This window comes from Desmodus rotundus, chromosome 9, assembly GCF_022682495.2.
Source record: "Desmodus rotundus isolate HL8 chromosome 9, HLdesRot8A.1, whole genome shotgun sequence".
Classification (NCBI taxonomy): domain Eukaryota; kingdom Metazoa; phylum Chordata; class Mammalia; order Chiroptera; family Phyllostomidae; genus Desmodus; species Desmodus rotundus.
Window position 1 is genome coordinate 88934052 of NC_071395.1, and position 23076 is coordinate 88957127.

Genomic DNA, 23076 nt, shown 5'->3' on the forward strand with positions numbered 1-23076 from the left:
CTGGGGCACTTGATCTCAGCCTTACTGGGACCACAGAGCTCTTTGATAATCAGATGAAAGCAGTCGATGTCTCCAGAAAAGCGCACCTCCCCAAATTCTGGGTACAACTGAAGGATGTTTCACAACTTCCTGATCCCAGCCATCTACACTAAGCCTCTTAGTTTGCAGATGAGGACACGGAGGCCCAGAGGAGATGCAAGCCCTTGCCCAAGGTCACGCAGAGGAGATAACTGAGTTCACGCTCAGATCTCCTGGTTCCCAGTGTAAGGCCTGTCAGCCACGTCCAGGCGGGTTCCACTCAACACTGAGCCTGTGTGGGAATTACGGAAAGTCAGGGTGCTTACAACCAGGGAACTAGAACTAAGGTTCATGAAAGGAAACTAAAATCACTTAGGAGACAATATTCCTGCCATACACTTCTCTTTGGAAAGCAGAATCTAATACCTTCCATTAATTCAGCAGGTGCTTGTTGAGAACCTAAGGGCGTCTCCTAAAATCTCTAATCATTGGGGGATTAATTATTTATTGGAAATTATGACTCTGTAATCTAAAGCCTGAAGAAGCTGTTGATGCTCTCAAAGTGATTTTTGGTGACTTTGTTCAAGTGGTGGGAACCCCACCCCAAAATGTTCCCTGCAAAGGTCTTGTTATTTCACTGACTTTAATGCAAGGGTTAGATGTCACATTAATAAAGGAGACCAGAGTTTGAACTAAAGGGTACCTCCTGCAGCCTCAGCTACTCAACAAAGACAAGAAAAGCTCCAAGTCTTTGGAGCATACAGTTTATAAGTAGCAGTGGGAAAACCAGATTCCAGTTTCATCCTTCTGGAAAGAAGCAGGAAGCACTCTTGACTGATAGGTATCTTTTCGGTTGGGTACCAAGAGGCAGCCTTCTATCATGGGAGGAGCCCCGTAGTGAAGGCTGGAGACTTGCCCTGAATCGGAGCTTCTCTGCTGGGGAAGAACACCCAAGGAAGAACAAACTTGGAAGGGACCCCTCTCCATGGCTGGGGCTCGACTCTGTTGAAGAAGTCACGGTCATAGATCACAGAATGGCAGAGAAGTTTGCAGGGTTGTCTGGACCAGCGCTGGCCCACAGCTGCTGGGCAGCAGAGAACAGCCCTCTGGGCGCAGGTCAGATGAGACTGATGGCAGGTGTGTGGAGTCGGAGCACCACAACCGATGCAAGGCCTGGAGTGCTTGGTGCTGCATCCAGAGGGCCACGGTGAAGGCCCGGACTGCAAGGTCACCAAGCATCAAGACACTCCAGGCGCACAGCTGGGACAGCACCGCTGAATGTCCCCATTGACAGATTCTGTAGCAGGAGCAAGATCCAAACCAGGAAGAGAAGCCCCCTTCTTCCTGAAGGGTCCCTCCAGTACATGGCTTAAGGTTGTACTTGCTATAAAGGAGAAGTGCTTACAGGGTCCAGTCCATCATCTCAGAGCAGAGGCCAAAGGGTGAACTTGGAGCTGGGAGGCAGCAATGTGATAACTGGTATAATGGGTGATCAAAAATGTTTGAATTAAAGTAGGAAAAGACACATAATCCATCAATAACTCCCTTAACCCCTGTTTCTTTCCCCTTCTTTCAGTCTCTTAAATTTTACCACCAATAAATGTCAGACCTCTCTAACTTGTTTTGTAATTTACTCTCCAGAAGCTCATTTCCCTCTGGGGTATTCTGAGTTGTTTTGTTTTCTTAATGAGGCACAAGTCTTTCTTCTCTTGGCACACACTTCAGTGAGTGGGAGAAAACACACAGACAATCTGAGACCCAGTATTTCACTTCACAACTTATTTCTCCACTCACACTCAAGCCTGTTTCCCCACCGTCTGTCTATTTCATTTCAAAGCAGTCCACCTGTCCTTCCCAAACACTATGGGAGTGTCCCAAAGCACTTGCCTTCGAGTGGCAATGGAAGGAATCAGCTGATCCAGGAACCAGCCTTTCTCTGCCTTCAAGGAAGATGCGGTGGCCGCTCTGGTCCGACTGTGGAGTTCATCTCCTTGGACAAATGGGAAAGAGGCCAGGTCTCCTGGATGAAAAAAAGCGACAGAGCAAACAGCAGATTTGGAGGATGATTACCAGCACCAATATTATTCAGAAAGCATTTGGAAAAGACTAAGAGTTTCACCTTGAGAATCAAAACAGGAAGAGTGTGGCACACAAAGAGGCCTGCGGTGGCTCTCTGGGGGACCGCGTTATTAATAGGCACCGAATTTGTGTCAAGACAATGTTCTTAGGCATCAGCCACCCTGTTCTTCCAAAATATTGCATTCCCTTCTGTAGAGTTAGCTTTAATTAGTGTTGACGGATGATTCCCCTGCTGGAATTAGCTCAGCAGCGAAGTGGGGGTATCGTTAAAACTTCCCGAGAGGATGAAGTGGTTTTGCAAACTTAAGCTGTTTACCATCCTTCCAAAGTGCTGGAAAGATCATCCCTTCAGTCCGAACAACTAGAGGAAGGCAATCTTTCCACCAAAATGTATATCCGTCTATGTGGCTATCTCACATGTTTCTTTGCGAGTGATGGACACTGTGGGCCGTGAACCCCCGCGTAGACTGGCTGGAAGCCATCTCAGCATCTTTTCAAAACCGTCTTTCCCCTGTGTGTTCCAAGGAAACCATGCTCTTGATGATCAAGAATAATACCATGTGCATCCCTGGGTAATGGGATTGTGAACAATCTTTATTGTCTTATGTGTAGTTGTAGTTACCACCGTGAGCATGTATTATTTGTGAAGTTAAATAGATATAAAACTTTTAATGAAAAAGACCCACATTTTTAAATTCTCCAAATCTCAGGCTGAATTACTGCTTTATGTCTCACCTCTAGCTGGGCCCTTTTTAGCCTCCCCACTCCTCCTGTTCAGATTAACTGCCAAAAATCATCAGACATCATTTTGGGAGAGATTTATTTCTTCATTCTTGAACTTCTAAAAACAACCTTCTTTTCTTTCCACCGAGCGGGGATGGATGCTGCACCTGCCTGTGATGTGGCACAAGCCAGGCAGTGAATGAAAGGCTTTCACGCTTCCTGCGCTCCGTGAGGCAGGTGGGAAGTGCCAGCCGAGGGCTCGGAGCCACGTGAAAGTGCTCTGCGGGGAGTTATTCTACCCGCGGGCACCTTGAGGATGTCACCTGGTATCACTAGCCTTTGATACGTTGCTCTGCTCTTTCAGATTTTTGACAATGAAGCCAAAGACCTGGAGAGAGAAGTTTGCTTTATTGATATCGCCTGTGATGAAATTCCAGAACGTTACTACAAAGAATCTGAGGTAAGCCACAGATGGGATGACATGTGGAAGAGATTCATTCGTTCAACAAATATTATTAAGTCCTTCCTAACCTGGGAGACTTCCCTCTATCTGTCTTTGTGTTGATTCACTTTAGTTTCCCATCTTGCTGGATTCTTAATTGCAGTCTCAAAATGAAGTCCCGACGCCTCAGGGCCCATCACTGGCCCCGGGTGCCGCTCAATTTCAGTGTAGTCTTCCTGTGTCCCCAATTCTGCCATCGTGCTGGGCAGCAAAATATTCACAAGGCTGAACCCTCCAACATACTGGTGTCTCTTGAAAAGCAGCAGTTACCTCCGGCTTCCTGTTTTTCCAGGCCTCTGCACAACCTCTCTCCCTCCGTGAGGGCGGGGGCTGTGTTCGATTTGTATCCTTGGGGTCTAATGCACAGAAAATGCTCCATCAGTCTCCTCTGAATGAGTATTGAAACTTGGGCTGCTTCTCTTGGCCCAGGACCTTTCTCTCAAAGCAGGAAGCACTTTCATAGTTGTTTTGTCTTGACTGAGAATAAATTCAAGAGAATATCTTTGTCTACAGCTTCTACCCTACCACTGTTTGCCTCAGTCCGACCTTCTTATGTTACAGTTGCTGCAAGTTGTCGTTTATGTGCCATTAGTGTTTTATCGAAGGGGGCTGAGGGAACTTGGGCGATCCCCTTGTAAATAGCAGATGCAGGGCTATTTTAGTTGTTTAGCCACATGCAGCCAATCGCAATATGTTTGGACTCAGGGTCCCAGACTTGTCCTTGAGCTGTAACACATGGACCTTGAAACTCTTCTCTCGGGTTCATCAAGGCTGATTTCAGACACAATAAATAAGCCCGTTGAAAATAAATTCCACCGTTGCACAAACTGGGCTGCCAATGGGGTTCGCGTTTTTTTGCCTCCGTAGTTCTAGATTAATTTGGATGTGAAGGTCTAACCTGAGCTTAGCAAATACCACGCTGCTCAATTGCAGGCGTGTGTGCAGCAGCTGCCGTCCCTTCAAGACCAGGAGAGGCTGATGTGAATTGCTCTCCGTTCTACTTAAAGGCTGAGCTTTTTAATGTCATCAGTTTAAACTACACTCTGCAGCCAGCCACACTTGTGAATTTTCAGAAAAACAAAGTGAAATGCTCTCTGTGTAACGTGGGCCTGCTGAGGAGGAGAAACCTGGCCTCCTCTGTCTGCCTGTACAGAGGAGACATTTCTGTGGTTTCATTCCTGGTCCAGCAATACGTACGGGCCTTCAGCGATGTGCAGAGCATTGTGCAATATACTGGGTGAAGCTGTCCTTCCCGGACATCTGGCCTCTGTGGGAGCTCGGGCCTTCCAGAAAAGCAGTGTTGCCAGAAAACCCTGAACTAATTTCAGCTCTTCTTCTTAGATTGCCTTGGGGTGGTCCTGCCTGTTACTCAGGGAGCTCCCTCCTGATTCCATGCAAAGTCCTAGGACAAATACGGAATACTAACAAGGAAATCAACAAGCTGGTTTCTGATCCGTGGTGCCTGACTCATTTCCCTGAGCTTCGTGCTCCCAGGGACCCCCACCGGGACGCTTGTTTTCACTGACACAGACACTCCACTTTGTCTTCCGGCTTCGTAGCCGGTCATTTCTCTGGGTCCATAGTATTCTTTTCTGGATGCGGTTTAACCAAGGAAATGAGAGGTGAACAGTCATCCATCCAATCATTTTTCACTGGGTACTCACTGAGTGTGACATACAGGATTAAGATGGGGACATGGCAATGGGCAGAAGGGACACTAAGGGTCCCTCCCCTCAGGACACACCCCCACATCTGGCAGCAGAGACACACAATAAAGAAATAATCACATTCATACACAGAGGGAAAGTGAGTTTGGAAGGAGGGGATCAGGAAAGGTGTTCTGGAGGAAATGATATGCTGAGCCCCCACAGGACGGAAAGCGCTGGGAGACTGCACTCCAGGCGGAGGTACCAGCATGCACGGGAGCCCCAAGGTAGCATGAATGAGGCAGCAAGAGAAGGCCAGGACGACGGCGAAACAAGGAAGAACAGCACCCAGGGGGCCTGGTTTGGGGGGTGGGGAGCTGTGTTAAGACACTTAGATTTTATTTCATTCAAGAGTAATTGAATGCCTTTTAAGAATCAAATGATATGGTCTGATTCGTGCTTTTGGAAAATCGCTCTGGATGGAGCGTGGCCTGGAAGGGAGCAGAGTAGAAGTCAGAAAACCCCCGAGGTCATTGGCATGGTCTACATTATTGGTTATTCAGACATGTGGAAGAGATTCATTCATTCAACAAATATTAAGTCCTTCCTAACCTGGGAGGTCATTGGTTATGGCGGCTCGGACTGGAGGGCTGGGAGCAGGTGGTCGTAAGGTACCTTGTGAAGGCAGAATTGACAGGGATTAGGTCTAGACTGGATGTGAATATGAGAGAAAGGGACAGTCAAGATAACCTTAAGGTTATTATGGCTTAGACAGCCAGTAGGTGGGAATGAGAAGAGAAATGATTTTGGAGAAAGACAGATGGGCCTTGGGATGCCAGTGAGACATCTAGGACAGACAGAAAAGAGTCTGGAGCTTAGACAAGAGATCTGGGCTGGAGACAAACTTGGGAGTGTTTCACTAATAGAAGGTATTTAAAATCCTGGGTATGAATGAGGGAGACAGTGTAAAGTACAACGGAAAAGGGGCTCAGGTACGAGAACTAAGGGCTGGCAGCATTTGGAGACCAGGAAGAGGATGGGGAGGCCCCAGGAGTCTCCCAAGAATCGGCCAGAGAATTAGAAGAGAAACAAGGAGCGTGTACAAGGAAGGCAGGTGTCAAGAGGAAGAGCGGTCGCACTCTTGTTGTCATGAGACCCAGTAAGACGATCATGGAAAACTGTCCTGTAGACAAGCGGTCTCAGCTGGGGGCAGTCTTGCTCCACAAGGATGCTTACGACATCTGGAGACATTTCTGGCTTCACACTTGGGGTGCTACTGGCAACTAGTGTGTAGAAGCCAGAGGTACTGCTAAACATCCTATGATGCAAAAGTCCCCAACCTTTTGGGCACCAGGGACCTGTTTCGTGGACGACTATTTTCCATGGGCAAGGCGGGGCGGGGGGGGGGGGGGGGCCGGGTTCAGGATGATTCAAGTGCATTACAGTCAAGCTCACCTCCTGCTGTGCAGCCTGGTTCCTAACAGGCCCAGACTGGTACTGGTGCACAGCCTGGAGGTTGGAGACCCCTGCTGTAATGCACCAGATAGCCCCCACAGCCAAGAACTATCTGGCCCTAAATGTCAGTAATGCCAGGACTAGAAACCCTACCCTAGAGGAAAAGTTCACTGGGGAGGAAGGGAACTCTGAATCCAGCTCATCACACGCAGAGCCACCGCACCTGCCCTGGAGTCTTCAGGCTACTTCACAGACGGGGGAGAGAGGCCCCAGGCCGCTCAGTGCAACACACTTGTGAAGGAAGGCTCCCCAGATCACCACCCTCTGCTGCAGGTAGAATTCTTCCTGCAGTTAGACCACAAAGGAAAAGGCATAATTGAGAGCCTGCAACAAAGTCTTAGGGAAAAGATGCGCCATGGGACTCCCTTGTGACCCCAAACCCACCGTCCTTCAACTTCCAGAATCCAGACTGCAGTGGGAACACACCGAAAGGGAGAGAAGTGAGTTTCCTAGGCTGTTTTTGGTTGAGTGTTACTAACCGGGGACTGAAAATAACAACCAATTCAGAAGGCAAACTATTTCCAAATAAATGTCTACTCGGTACTGTAAATAATTAACACCCCCCCTTCCCACCCCAAGAGTTTCCTTCTAAAATAAATCTGACCATGTCACTTTCTGCTTAAAACCCCTTGCTGGTTGGGAGGAAGCCCAGCCCCTTAGCATGGCCCTCTGCCTTCCCCAGTCCTCCCCACCCCTGTGCCACTCCCCTGGGGAGCATCCAGCCATTCCTCTTTAGAGGGCAGCTCAAACATGACCTGTCTGGGGGGCCTTCCTGGGCATCCTGCACCCCAACCCACTGCCAGCGGAGTTCTGGTCTGTGGATGCTAGATCATGCTAGCTCGTGCTCGCTCACAGTTATATCAAGAGCTCCATGAAGACAAGAGTTGTCTTCTTCGTCACCATACCTCAGCAGCTGGTACAGCACTGGCACACAGCAGATGCTCACGAAATGGTTGTTGAATGAATGAGTGAAAGCCAGGGCTTTGTTTTTCCTTCCAGCAGCCACAATTTCAGAGCGAGCGCCATCAAAGAAAATGAATTGGTTGCCATTAAGCTAACAGTTGTGAATCAGAGCTCCATTTTTTTTTTTAATCTGAGTCGCACAGCTTTACGGGCTTTTTCTTCCAATCCATCTTTATAAGTTGACTGTGTCAGCATCATAAATAGGAATGCATTTTCTGTGGAGCAAGCTGCGGTGCCAGTGGGCTGAATCTGCTCCGAGATTTTTGATGCTTAGGAATTCAGACCAGGGTTATCTAGGTCACTTCCCTCCACCCAGCTGCTGTCACACACGCCGCCATCCAGACCCAAGAAGAGGATTAAAGCACTGTCTTTTCTTTTTCCATTTCCCCTTGGAAACCTCCCAGCCACACAATCAAGAATGCCGCTTTCCATAAGGTGACCGGAACTGGGAATTTTCCTCTGGGTGCCCTCTGCCTGGTGGCCTTCGTGCCGCCCCTAGCCAGGAACCCAGAAGGATGCTGACAGCCCGGGATCAGCTGATTGCCTTGCCCGGTGGTCTCCGTGTTCTCTTTTTTTCAGAGCTACTGTTTTGTATCCACCTTCAGGGCCTGAGCTTCAGCTCCCTAGAGCTTCTTCCTCTCAAGTTTTTTCTCTCATATCCATCACAGAACTCTGCAAGGCGTCACTGTATTTAAAAAAAAAATCAGTGTGATTTCTCAGGCACAGAGAGTACATCCATCCGTGTCATACACAGCCCCACCGAGGCTCTGTCCCCGTCAGAGTCAGAAAGCTCTTTGTGCCAAGTCGCATTAGCTCCACCAACACAGCAAACAGGAGGTGAGGCCAAAATGCGAGCAGGTTGTGCTTGTTATGTGGTTGATGTGTGGGTCGTTGCCTCTTACCAAGACTTCCATCCCGACCCTTTGAAGCTCTGCCACGGTTTCCAGGTGAAGATCTCAGCCCGGGAAGGAGAAACTCTGTACGCTAAGTTGCGGAACGCCTGCAGAGGGGCGGGCAGTGAACCGTACCTGCACAGCTGAGCAGCTTAGGGTGCAAGGACTCATCTCAACACCTGGCTGAGGGCTGGACAACCTCCGACAGTCAGGCGTAGAGAGCTCTAACCGGGGTGTTTGTATTGGCTCAGGTATAGTCCCTTGTTCTCCCTCCTGGATTCACTACTTGATTCCTGAGGTTTGGCTTCCTTTATAAGGCGAGGAGTGACCAGAGAAAACAACATCTCTGTTGGCCTCCTCGCGGCTGCCACCCGCAGCTCCCCCAGAGGCACAAATGTGGAGGGCATAGCAGCTTCTGAATTTTCAGGCGTGCCTTGAGTAGAAAGGGGGGAAAAAGAAAAAACATGTAATTCCCTGGTGAAAGAAGTTTAGAAATAGAGGATTTTTGCGTGTGCATGTACTTTTGTCTTTTTTAAAATTCTTCATTGATAAACGTAAAGCAAAGAGGAGTCTCTAGACAAGTGGTTCTCAATTAAGGGCAGGTTTGCGGCCCAGGGGACATCTGGCAATGTTGGGAGATAATTTTGATTTTTGCCGCTGGGTGGGGGATGTTTGGCATCTAGTGGGCAGAGGCCAGAGATGCAGCTAAACATCCTACAATGCACAGGTTGCCCCACGAGCTGTATTATCCAGCCCAGAATGTCAGAAATGGCGAAGTCGAGAAACCCTGCTATAGACCAATCCAAGGAAAAGAAATTTACTGAAGCCTATTGGCAGCAGGATTCGTTAATGAATTTCTTTAATTTGCATTTATTCAGTGCCTGCCCCGTGCCAGGCTCTGTGCTAGGCACTGAGGCAACCAAGGCCATGATTGTGTCTAATCTCTGCCATCCCTTGAACTCGATCCTCTTTTTACAAAAAAAGCAAGTTCCTCTTTCCCTTCATTTTGAGGGATGTAAAATGAGTCTCCATCTTACCAGGGATAAGTAGAGCATCATAATTTTAATGGGGAAATGTACAATGTTTGGGACCCAGGTAGCAATGAAGGACAAAGGATAGCAGCTTTCCTGGAAGCATGGGCCCCTGAAGTGGTACAATTGAATATAGGACAGTGCAGGGGAAGTTCTAGGCAGAATTTGCCTCAGAGCCTTCCCCCTTGAGTTGGGTGACCAAGGGGAGGGGCCTCTTGCTGTCAGCCCCAGGCCCGAGACCATTGCCTGGACTGAGAAACCCTCAGCGGCCAGTCCATTGGTCATACCAGTTTAATAAATACCTGTTCGATTCTCTCTTAAGGGAGAGAGAACGGAACAAAGAGAGCTATATCTAACTTTCCCAATAACTGTCAGGGGTGAGAGATTAAGTGCTATTTGCTCAGTACGATGGGCCCCCAGAAAGGGAACAGAGAGACAAGTAAATATTGTTATACTTAGCCGTTCCCTTCAGTACAAAGTGCTTCGTCCAGCCCACTCAGCTCCCTCAAATTAAAAATGTTCTCATTTTGGTCCATATCTTAGCGCTTGAGGGTGGTAGAATTTTCATGTATCTCCTGGTGGCCAGATTGGACGCAGCTGCCTCGTGCTGGGGTGCATAGTTGAGTTCAGTTGGTTGTGTTGTTATTGTCATTTTCCCCCTTTTCCCTCCATCCATCTGTTCCTGAGAATAGTGCAGCTGTTTTGTGATGGGTTCCAAGTGACTGGGGTGCTGGGCACCTCTTGGATAATAAGAGGTCTGACTGCACCGTTGGTGCAAGGAGAGAGGAGGAGGCCTCCACTGCCAAAGTGCTCCCTGGTGCTCACCCCTAGAAGTGGGGTCCAAGCCTGCAAAGGATGCTGTCAGAGGGAGGGTCCCCAGTAGCTGCTGCATCGTAAGACCCTGGGTGCACACAACTTCTTTGCGGGATCTGACGAGGCCAGTGCCATTAGAGAGGGAGGCACTTGGTGGCAGCTTCTGGAAGTGGCTAGAGCAGGAGATGATAAGGAATACCATGGAAAGAAAGAAGGAGAACATTTTTCAGTTGAAGATTCTGTCCCTTGCTCCCTCAGAGGCCCGGAATACTCAGATATCATTTCCCAAGGGGTCTGCTGTCCTCCCCCGTCCCCCGGTGGCCCCAAGAGGAAAGCAGCATGTGGCTGCCATGTCTTGAAAAATGGGGAGCCTGGGTGATCGCCTGGGAAACTGGCTTTTTTTCTTCCAATCCTCCCCTTACCATCGGGCATTGCACTGTGCATCTATCCAGGTTGATGGTACTGGGGCAGGGGTGAGGGGGGGTGTCCAGTACTGAGACTCCAGCCCAGTGAGAGGCTTAGATGATATTTGAGCAGCTCCTCCGTGCGGGAATGAGAGTCCTGTCAGCCTGGCCAGGAAGGCTGGAAGGAAACGCCGCCATTCCTCAGATCTTCGGGAACAGATCCTCTGTGCAGACGCTGTGCAAGGCATTGGGTGGGGACGTAGCCTGTGGGACAAAATGAAAGGAGGAGCATCAGCTTTAAGAAGGTCAGGGCAGTTGGAAGGAGAAGGCCTCACAACATAAAAGGCTAAACGACAGCACAGCCCAAGGCAGCCCCAGGAGATTCACTCCCTGTGCTCGGTGGTCACCGCGGGATGGCTGGTGAGGACTGGCAGCTCTGGACACGGATGTGGCCAGGACAGGCCTTCTCTGAGCGGCGGAATCTGAGCTGGGCCTTCAGACAGTGTTTATCTTTATTGTCCATCCGTTCACAAAGTAGTACGTGATCTTTGTAAAAAAAAAAAACAAAAACTCCAATGTGCTATAAATAAGTAACATTGACAACAAACGTCCTGTGACTCCTCATCGCACAGATAGCTGTTGCTCAAGCTGGCATTTATGATGTTTGTCCTTAAACCTAATGCACAAACAGCATCATTCTATAAAAACAAACTCCCAGTGCACACCACGGTGCAGCGTGCGTTTTTTCGCTAATGCTAGCAGCCTGCCGTCTCCTGGGGAAGTGCACATCTCTCTGGCAGGTTGGGTGGTGGCTGTCTAACTTGCCGTTGCCCGGCTGTGTCCTTTGTGCCGGGCCCTGTTTGGTGGACATTTAGGCTGTGTCCACTCATTTACTGTTCTAATACTGCAGGAAACATCCTCACGTGACATCCTTTGGGCGTTGTTCTAGTGTTTCTGGAGAATAAATTCCAAAAGTGAAATTGTTGAGTCAGTGCTAGATGCAGCCAAAGTTCCCCACTCAAAACTATACTGAATTATCCTCTGACCCGCACCTGCATGGGAGCAAACTGAAGTTTGAAGATGAGAGAGATTGGAGAGTCAGTACAGTGAGTGAGGTCAAGGGCAGTGACCAGGGTGGGAGTCCCGGTGCACAGTCAAGGGGCGGTGAGACAGAAGATCCTTGAACGTCCAGCCAAGGAATTGGGATTTGTATTCTGCAAATAGCGGAGGGCTTTCAAAGCAGGGTCATCAGCCGTTATGCAAGGGGGAGAGGCTAACTCTCTCAGGGGATGCTGAGGGAGGCTTCTGGATCCACCCCAAGCGGTTTAGGGCCCTCCTACCCATCAAGCTACTTCTCTCCTTCTTCCGCTACCCCTTTTGTGAACAAATCACCTTCAGCCATCTTAACAGCAATATTTTGTAACGAAAAGAAGCCTTTGGAAATAAAACGACGTGATACAGTAGTCCAGCCGCCACCAACCCTGGTTACATCATTTTTAAACCAATAATGGGCACCTCATTTCCCAAGGAACAAATAGCTGTTCTCTTGCAGATCTCATTTCTTCCACATAAAAGAGGGCTGGGTCACCAAGTCTTACCAAAGTACCATGTCTAGGGCTGACTTTTAAAGCCCCTGCTGTTCTTTTGGCCTAAAAATGTAGGGCCTACTGGAATGTTTTAAGCAAAGCCAATTGTTACTAGGAAAACAGCAGTGCCCGACTCCATCCTGGGAAAAGGTGTTTTGTTTTTAAGTTTTCAAGGGAAGAAATTGCTAACTGCCACAGTAATCTGTATGAAGCAGGTACCCCAGGACTCCGTGCCAGAGTAGCAGCAGCACATCTTATCAACTGGATTTGATAGTGAAATGCCAGACCAAGTAGGTCAAACAAAATCCAGGTAAATGAATTCCTACACAGCAGGTCAAAACCAGAGATTCCAAGTCTCTGCCAGGAGTGGGGTTGCTGGCTGTGGCGTCAAGTCATTGGCTCCATAGAAGGAGGCTTTGGGGAAATGACTCCATGTCCCAAAAGGAAGGATTCATCCAAGCAAAGCACCCATAGAAGGGAGAAGCCCTCGGGCTTCCTGGAGAGGGGTCTGTGCTGGAGGACCTATGGATGGGGGTTCTCAGCCCACGCTTCCCGTGTGCAGATGACCCAAGGTAATAAGGGGCCTGGGCTTTGGTCATACAGCCATGGCACTTCATCCTCCCCAGTTACTGTATCTTGAACCTCTTCCTCCCTCCAAACAAATGGGTGGATGGAGAGATGTGAGGTGAAGGGCAAGGCAGGGCATTAAAATGACTAGCACCGCCCTCGGCACCTGGTAGGCCTCCTCCCCGCTTTGACTCTGGCATGGACATCGGCAGGTGTGTGGCTGGGATGGTTGCTCAGTAGAAACTGTGCATCTTTGGAAAGTGGCTGCTGTGGGTGGTGCTGTGGGACTTTGTCTGCATATTGCTTTTGATTTGTTGGCATGAACAGAGAAGAGAAGCAGAGGGTTGGGTCCAATCACTCCAGTTCTCAAGATCACAGAATCCTCTGCAGGTACAACAAGAACCTTTAGAAAATAGAGCCATTTGTACTGCTGAGACTTTTTAAAAAGGTGTTGCTTATACATGTGTTATTATTGTTTGACCTGAATTCAGAATGCTATGTGTTTCTGACACTTCACTTCGAAGAAACCTTAGAAGTTACGTTCACTGTTTGTACGCCAACCCGGGCAGCCTGCGGCCCTGGGGTCCCAGGAGGGCACCCAGGGATCTCTGTGTAAATTCACCAGGTCTGGGTAAATAGCCCCAGGGCAGAGTCACCCAGCCTTTTTCGTGCCGTGACACACGTAGGAGAGGATCCGTTTTGACCAGCACATCAAGGAGGAGCTCCTGCTCACAGATGACCAGCCCCCGGGGTCAGAAGGTCCAGTCTGTTTACCCAAGAGCCGAGAGGAGCAGTATTTTGTCACGTCTACTATCTGTTCAAGGTAGGGCAGCTTCGCTCAGGAGACATCTGTTTTCTGTACTTGGTTTACATCCATTTTATTGTTGTTTTAATTTTGTGGAGGGAAAAGGAAATAGCAACCTTAAGCCTGGAAGACTGCCTGTTCCCTTGCGGAGGGCGGGGTCAGTGTCGTGGAATTTCGTTTGGTCCGTTGGGAGTCTGATAGCATCTGTGGGGTCACATCCCAGGCTCCCCCTGCCAGCCAGTGGCACTAGTTACAACACACGTTTTCTCCTAAACTGCTTCTGAGTTGGGGGCTGGCTTCAGATCAGCAATCTAAGTTTATTTCCTCCAATCAGAGACTCTAATCAGTGTCTACCAGGTGCCCTGGCTTGACGTTGTCCAAGCCCTTCCCCAGGTGGCACTCTCTGAGTCTGTGGCTGTGACTCTGGGATGAGGGGAGCGGTATTTTTCCCCTTGAAAAGTAAGACCTGACCCAGTGATTCTCGCTGGCACTTTCTCTATTTATTCAGACTCTTAAGTACAACTGTTCAGCTTCTGCTCCAAAAATATCCAGGAAAGCATAGGTGTTATTAAGTCGCTTGTCTTCATCTGTTCTTGTTAAGGGGCTCAAAGAAAGACATGCAATTACTAGGTCATTAACTTGGGCCTCAGAAGTTTCAACAGATTTCTTACAGAAGTGCTAAACCCGGCTTTATTGGGATGGGAACTAACTTTTGAGAAAAACAAGTCATTTATTCAGTTATATCATTTAACCGTAACAACCCAGTAGGATAGATATCATCTCCATTTTATAGATGAGGAAACTGAGGCTCAGGGACTCTAAGTAACTGGCCAGAAGTTTCAGGAAGCCTCGATTCAAACCTCAAAATGTCCAACCCCAAAGATTGTGCTTGCCCTTCCCCAGCGCGCTGGCTTCTTCAGATAAAGCTCAAGGCACAAGCAACTGGTGTCTGTCCTGAAAACACCCAGGAGATTTGTTTCCTCCTTGAATGTGCCTCATTAACCCAAGTCTCACTGAGCACATGAAAGTAGGGTCTTAGGGAATGACGGGGTAAGTAGAAAGAGGGGCCTTTCCAGTCCTCAGTTACCCCTCTTAGGTTTAATGATCTAACAGACCTCTCTACTCCCCATCTTTTGGGGGAAATTTCCTCTTTACGAACAGTCCAGAAAATAGCAGATTGGACAAAAGCGAACATGGTCTGGGCAAACAGAAACTGACCGTCCTACAACTGAGTGATGCGGGAACCTATTAAAGGGCCAAAAAGTTATACCCCGCCCCCCAAGAATACACCCACAGACCCAGCTTGAGAAACATTCCTGTTCTCATTTTCTTATCCCAACAGTCTTGGGGTTAAATAACTTGCCCAAGTACACACAGGTAGTAGTTGCTGGAGGAGAGATTCGAACCCAGGGGTGTCTCACCCCAGAGCCTTTTCAGACCCCCCTTGATTCTGCTCCACGGAATCCAGGACCCCGCAGAGGTGCTTCCAGGCCCAGTCAACATTGAAATGTATTGTCGTACCCTGAAGGTTGAAATAACCCGAGGAGTCCACTTTTGTCACGTTACCTGCTTTATGTATAGGGATTCCAAATGATATCATATTCGGAAAAACGAGACAGTTCTAAAGCTAAAATGAATTTGAAATCTATTCCACTTTTAAAATGGAAATCCTTTACTGCTTTCAAATCGCAAGTGGATTGGCTCATTGAACATCTCTGTCTCATCTCTGTTCAACTAGCTAGAGGTCCAGGTTTCCCAAAATAATGCAGTACGGGAGGAGCAAGCTCGATTTAGGGACAGCTAATCCCATGCTGATGTCTGTGCCGTGTTGTAACTCATCAGGAGTATGTTAGTCTGTTGTCAGCTTCTGACTTAATAAACTGAAGCTATCGGTGGGCCAAACTGTACATCGTCAGAATGGATCGAGGCTGTTAATGCTCCCTAGCCTGTGTGCAGACAGCATTGTGAAGGTCAGGGTGAAGGTCAGGGTGGGCAGGACAGCGCACAATGTGCAGCCCCGCTGCAAAGGCGGCTGCAAACTGAGCCAGGTCCTGGCCGCCATCCTTTATGGGAAGAGCTTAGCTCCCTGGCCCTTAGGAGAGCTGGTTCCTGGCCTGTCACTGCCACACGCTCAGCAAGGCGGGGTCCCCTCCACCGTAGGCTTGAATGACCTTACTGGTTTTGAGGTTCTCTTAAAAATATAAAGTCCTATCTGTCAGTGCTGAAAGGAACAGGTTAGCGTTATGCAACAGACTGTTAGGGAGCCGCCTCTTGTTGCTCTGGAATTGGGAACGAAGCTTAAAGCTGGGGACAAAGGAGTTAGGATTCCACATTCCACAGGCAGCTGCTAGTCCACCAAGGCCAGGTGCTCCCCAGGGTCAACCCAGATGGCGCTTCTCCAGGGCTCCCAGCATCCACCTCTTCCCCCTTCCCAGTCTTTATTTACAGATGGGGAGGGGCATTCCCAGAGTCATTGGGGATGCACTTTTGGCCTAACCCCAAAGCCATGTGGAGAGAGTATTCAAAGAGAATTACAGAAATGAGGGTGTCTGCAAAAAAGCTGGCTATTTGCTGAGCTGCGACTCTGCAGGCCCGCCCTCAGTGCTGCATCCCTCGAGACTGAAAAGTGGCCCCACTAGTTCGTAGAGGATCAGAGAGATCGATGCCTGCTGTCCAGCTGGAATTTTCTGAAGGAGGGGCTTGTGGAAGGTGCCCATAGTTGGGGCTGAGGTGGAGAGTGAGTCTGGGAATAGGATGGGGGCATTCCCTTGGGCAGTCTTTGAAAAAAAAAAAAAAAAAAAGGAAGATAGTAATGTACTTCATAGGTTTGTTGTGAGGAAAATTCTGGGCTGTTTTCTCTGGTGCCAACCAATTCGCCAGTTCTCTGACACTAAGTGGATGGGTTTCCAGCAGTTTAATTCTGGCACCCTCCACCTAGAGCTAACATTAGATCCCCCAAGTTAAAGGGCTTAGTCCCACAAGACCGCGTCACTTGAGATGCCAGTCACAAGTCCCAAACCACCCATATTTCTGACTAACCGGGGTTTCCAACACAGTCTCTGGTTCACAGCAAGCACTTAATAAACACTAAGTAGTATGATTATTTGTCCCTCCCATCTTTTTTCTGACCACCTTCTTGGAGTTCTCTCTTCCCCCCACCCCCTTTATTTATTGATTTTAGATAGAGAGGAAAGCGGAGAGAGAGAGGAACATCAATTTGTTGTTCCATCTATTTATGCATTTGGTGGATGCTTTCTGTATGTACCCCGATGAGATCGAACTTGCAACTTGGGTGTATCAGAATGATGCTGTAACCAACTGAGCTACCTGGCCAGAGCTTGGGGTTCTCTCTCTCTCTCTCTCTCTCTCTCTCTCTCTCTCTCTCTCTCTCTCTCTCTCTCTCTGTCTCTCTCTAAAATTTTATTTATTTACTTTTTTACAGGGAAGGGAAAAGAGGGAGAGAAACATCAATGCAAGAGAGAAACATTGATATGTTGCCTCTCTTAGGTGCCTTGACTGGGAAGTGAACCCGCTGTCTTTCATTTTGCAGGCTGACACCCAACCAACTGAGCCACACCAGTAGAGGCTTGGGGTTCTCTTCATTTACTCTTCTCCCTAGTCCCTAAAAGCCATCAAAAGTGGTCACCCTCAGAGCTCAGGACTGCTGACTATTCAATTGCTTTATGTTTTGTGCTCCAATTTCCCATCCTTGTGCTCCCTGTTCTCCAAGCACAGAGTTTTGAGTTTTCCTGGCACTGAATTACTGTAACTGAGAAGGGCTCAGAACGCACACCAAAGCAATCCCCCCACCACAACCACCCTTTATCTGCCTTTCTACGTGTCAGACGCAGCTTAGGAGTCAAGCTCCTTTAAGAGAAGCACTTTGTAGACAAATAGCCCAAGCCACTCAGTGTTTGTGGTACACTCGAGTGCCCAGAGCAGCCCTGTAAAACATAGCACTTTAGGTATCAACTGCTAACAAAGCAGGAATTGGCTGCTTCTGGCTACAGTTTGCATTTAGGGGTTTTTTGTGGGGTTTTTTTTTAAGCTGATGCATAGCAATTGACCTTTTAAGTGAAGTTTTAGGTCAGTTCTCAAGCACACTCTGAAAGGTCCTTAGTTCTGTTTCTTTGGGGTTTTTTTTTTTCTTTTTTTTTTTTAAGATTAATTTTTTTCTCTTTTTTTTATTGTTGTTCAAATACATTAGTCTCCATTTCCCCGCCCCACCCATCCCCACCTCCCACCCTCAATCCTACCCCCCTTTGGCTTTGTCCAGGTGTCCTTTATACATGTTCCTTGACAACCCTTCCCCCTTTTCCCCCATTACCCCCTCCCACCTCTCCTCTGGTTACTGTCAGTTTGTTCTTTATTTCAATGTCTCTGGTTATATTTTGCTTGCTTATTTGTCTTGTTGATTAGGTTCCACTTATTGGTGAGATCATGTGGTGTTTGTCTTTCACCCCCTGGCTTATTTCACTTAGCATAATGCTCTCCAGTTCCATCCAAGCTGTCGCAAAGGGTAGGCGCTCCTTTCTTTCGGCTGCATAGTATTCCATCATGTAAATGTACCATAGTTTTTTGATCCACTCATTTACTGACGGGCACTTAGGTTGCTTCCAACACTTGGATATTATAAATTGTGCTGCTATGAACATTGGGGTGCATAGGTTCTTTTGGATTGGTGTTTCAGGATTCTTAGGTATAATCCCAGCGGTGGAATTGCTGGGTCAAAAAGCAGTTCCATTTTTAGTTTTCTGAGGAAATTCCATGCTGTTTTCCACAGTGGCTGCACCAGTCTGCATTCCCACCAACAGTGCACTAGGGTTCCCCTTTCACCACAACCTCACCAGCACTTCTTGTTTGTTGATTTGCTTATGAGGGCCATTCTGACCAGTGTGAAGTGGTATCTCATTGTGGTTTTTTTTAATTTGCATCTCTGATGATTAGCGATGCTGAGCATCTTTTCATATGTCTCTGGAACCTTTATATGTCCTCTTTGGAGAAGTGTCTGTTCAGGTGCTTTGCCCATTTTTTAATTGGGTTGTCTTCCTGGAGTGGGGTTATGTGAGTTCTTTATGTATTCCGAAGATCAAACCCTTGTCCGAGGTATCATTTGCAAATATATTTTCCCATACTGTTGGTTCCCTTTTCATTTTGCTGATGTTTTCTTTTAGCCATGCAGAAGCTGTTTATTTTGATGAGATCCCATTTGTTTATTCTTTCCTTTATATCCCTTGCTCTAGGGGACGTATCAGTGAAAATATTGCTGCATGGAATATCTGAGGTTTTTCCTGTCTCTGTTCTCCTCTAGGACTTTTATGGTGTCAAGACTTATATTTAAGTCTTTCATCCATCTTGAGTTTATTTTTGTGTATGGTGTAAGTTGGTGGTCGAGTTTCTTTTTTTTTGCATGTAGCTTATCCAGATCTCCCAACACCATTTGTTGAAGAGGTTATTTTTACTCCATTTTATGCTTCTGCCCCCTTTATCGAATATTAATTGACCATAGAGACTTGGGTTTATTTCTGGGCTCTCTGTACTGTTCCATTGATCTACATGCCTGCTTTTATGCCAGTTCCAGGCTGTTTTGATTACCATGGCCTTGTAATGTAGTTTGATGTCAGGTATTGTGATCCCTCCTACTCTGTTCTTCTTTCTCAAAATTGCTGCATGTTTCTTTGGTTTTTTAACAGCATTATTGGGATACTGTTCACATGCCATACAATTCCCATTTGAAGTATAGAATTCAGTGGATTTTAGTATATTCACAGACAGATACGTGCAACCATCACCACAGTCAGATTTAAAATATGTTCGTTGCCCCTAAAATAAACCCTGAATGCCTTAGCTATGACCACCCCCCGCCCCGTTCTTTACCTCACCCCAGCTCCAGGCAACCACTAATTTTTCCTCTCTCTGTAGATTCCTCTGTTCTGGACATTTTGTATAAATGGGATCCTTTAATATGTGGTCTGTTGGGACAAGTTTCTTTGAAAGCTCCTTACTTTTTATGTGTATCCCTTTTAGGGTTCAAGTTCAAGAAATCTTTGTCTAAAGTCAGGCCTAAATTTTACCTGGTTGAAATGGCCATCCTTTGGAAGGAGTGAGAAAACAATATCTGTAACACCTTGGAGTCTTCAAGAAAACTTCCAGAATGCGGGGGGAGGAATCTGACATGTGTTTTTAGTTCATCCCTATTTCCTATTTTAGGGCTGAGCATTATATTATAGTTACATAACAGCAATTCCTAGCCAGTTACTACTTGGCCCTTTTTCATTTCACATTTATCAAAAGCCTCTAATTTCAATTAACAGGGCAAGCCCCTGTTGGATATGGTCCTTTGTGGTTCAAATTGAAAGCGTAATTAATCATGGGAACTTGATATCTCAGTGAAAGTCGGCTAATAATACTGCATTTGAGACGGAAGCCACACTCCAGCCCCGTTCCAGGATCTCCTGGGGGCTTCTCCTCGCACTTCCCAGGTGTGAGACTGATTCTCACATACACTGGGACAGTTTCACCTGGGCTGCACTAAGAAAGAAGCCCTAGTGTGTCACCTTTGTTCTGCTCTGTCCAAGTGCAAGATGGATGAGGCCTGAAGGTGTGCTTGACCTTGAGGAAGCCTTCTAAAGAAGATGTGCTCGCACAGAAGGGGTGGCCTGTGGGGCCCATCTGGCCCTGGGGAGACAGTCCTGGCACCAGGTCACCTTCCTCCATACAGATGGGCTTGGACTACAAAGGTCCGATTTGCCATCTGCCACGCCTGGGGAGTGCCAGCAGGATCTGGCGTCCAAGCTCTCATTGTGGACAAATTTAGAAGCCCCCATCCAGAAGAGCCTGCAGCCTGACACAGTCTCAGCCAGCCAGCTGCTGGGCACAGCCCTCAGGCCCGAGTGTTACTTTTAGAGAATTTGGCATCACCCCGTGGACCCAGCTGCAGCTGGGTAATGTGAGGTTCAGTGCTCCATGACCAAGCAAGTCAGCTGTGACCAAGTCCAACCCCCCAGTACCTGAGAGTGTGACCTTATTTGGCATTAGGTCTTCACAGAGATGATCCAGTTAAAGCGAGGTTGAGAGGACCCTTATTCAGTATGAGTGGAGAAAAAAGGGAGAAATTTACACAAGAGTGATGTGCACAGAGGGAAGACCACTTGAAGACATGCAGGGAGAACGCCACGTGACTGGGGCGTGCATCTATGAGCCAAGGAATGCCAAAACTGCCGCCAAACCGAACCACCAGAAGCAGGCAGAAAGGCACGGCACAAGGTATTTATAGCCCTCAGAGGGAGCCGGCTCTGCCCACATCTGGATCTCAGGCTTCTGCCTCCAGACCGGTGAGACAATACATTTCTGTTGTTGGAGACACCCAGTTGGTGGCACGTTGTTACTGCAGCCCTAGCAATCGAATACCGCGTCCCCATTGGGGGAAAGAGCCCCGTCCGGCTCGGAAGGTGAGTGGAAGGAGAGGATTGCACTTGTCTGTGTGTAGCTCTCAACTCTTCGAGAGGAAAGCTTTTAAGAAGCCCTTAAGGTGCTCACAGCCTGTCTGACCCATTGTGCTCCTGGGAGATAGCTGCCCGGGATGTTCACCCACCAGGGAGGCTCCCAGGTAGCTCCTGCGGGTGCGAGCGGATGCTCCCAGAGCCCCTGTGGAATCGGTAAAATCGCTTCCCTGAGGGAGCAGCCTACAGAAAGGTGATGTCTTTGCTCTCTGCTTCGTCATCCTGGAACCTGTGACTGAAACATAAGACAGAGAGGGAAAGCAGTTGGTTCTGAGACTGGAAACACTCACTTGTCCTTGGCCCAGGACCTGTCATAACGTCCCACAAGCAAAAACCCTTGTCTCGGGATTTCTCCCACCACTGTTCTTAGGGACACAGACAGGTGACAGCTTCTGGAAAGCGGCAGCGCCCACCAGCCTGTCACCAGCACAAGGACACCTGCGTGGTGGTTGGCAGTCATATCTTCACGGGCGCTTATCAGCATTTCTCTGTGCACTCGACCACGGGATAACCACAAAGTAATAATCATGCTACAGCACTTCGGATGTTCCTGCCGCCTTGTTTGAGGAGCTTAATGAGATCTGAGGAAATTACATTACAGTATCTCTAAAGGATGTTTCTGTATCACACGCTTATCTCTCTGGCTTGTCTCCTGGGTTGTCGGACACCATCTATGGGGTGTTGGACTGGAGACTTCGTCCACATTATCCAATTTAAGCCTTGCAACAACCCCACAAGGGAGTGAGCGAGGACACCATCCTGCATGTGAGGAGACCGACTCCTCTGACACACTGTGCCAGAATTTCAGCGGGGGCCATCCTGTCCATAGGGTGTAAGGTTTGGGAGCCCAGGTCTGGGAGTCAGGCAGCCCTGAGCTTAAGTTCTGGAGGACCATGGACAAGTCAGCGATCAGCTGAGGTCCAGGGTTCTCTCATCTGGAACACGGGGGGCGATACTGTATCTTACAGCAGTGGCTGACCCTTGGCCATAGGTGCAGGTCACATGGGGAGCTTTCAAAAAGCTGGATGGCCAGGCCCCACCAAGGCCAATGACATGAGAAGCACGAGGGTGAGGGTTCACCTCACTCCTCATCCCCAGGGGTTTCTCTCACGGTTCTGGGGGCCAGAAGCCCTAAATCAAAGTGAGGCGCTAGAGGAGGATTCTTTCCTGCCTCTTCCAGCTCCTGGTGGCTCCAGGAGTTCCTGCTTTGTGGCTGCCCTTCAATCTCTGCCTCGGACCACATATGGCCTCTTCTCTGTGTCTTTTCCATCTCTGTTTCTTATAAGGACACTTGCCATTGGATTTAGGGCCCACCCTCTTAATTGAGGATGATCTCATTTCAAGATCCTTAGCCTCATTACATCTGCGAAGACCTTTCCCGCCCCCCCTCCCCCCCCCCCCCCCCCGGGTGAGTTCACATCCAGAGGTCCCGGTGGTGAGGACCAGGACACATTTGGGTGGGGGGGAGGTCACCAGGTAACCCACCACAGAGAACTTTCACTGTGTTTTCTGATTGCACTGGGTTGGGGCCCAGGAGTTTCAAGGTGTGTACTCTTAATCACAATGAAGTCAAACTTTGTGTCCTTTTAAAATAGGCCAAATCCTAAAACCAAAATGTGAGAAGGTCCAGGCGATTTTTATCATCAGAGATAAAGGTGGAGGCTTATAAACCTCATTTTAAAATAAAGAAACCTGAACATGAAACTTTAAAATGTAAAACAACCCAGTTCTTTTATAAAGAGCAACATAAGTGATGTAACAGAGTTTAAATCAGGACCAAAATATTGTAGCAGCTGCAGAAACACAAACCAGAAGTTTTAAAAATGAAAAAAATTTTAAAGGTTTTAAGAAAGGTCAACTGATATGTAAATGGACAGTGCAGACATTTATGTTCATGAAGTCAAGTGAGAAAATGAGAGTGGGAAATGATTTCGGGAAGAATAGGTAGTGGGGTGGGGGTGAGGGCGAGGAACAGGGGAGATGGGGTCCGAATGGGGAACAGGAGAAAAGTCTGCAGCCAGAATATTTG

General features: G+C 48.1%; 1 protein-coding gene across 1 annotated transcript in view; it reads left to right on the forward strand.

The window, feature by feature from the left end:
* Positions 1–23076, forward strand: part of PITPNC1 (phosphatidylinositol transfer protein cytoplasmic 1) — a 212413-nt gene that overhangs the window by 170793 nt on the left and 18544 nt on the right. Inside the window, exon 6 of the mRNA XM_024572909.4 lies at positions 3185–3280. Within this exon, the coding sequence (XP_024428677.2) occupies positions 3185–3280 (96 nt within the window). The remainder of the gene's footprint in view (positions 1–3184; positions 3281–23076) is intronic.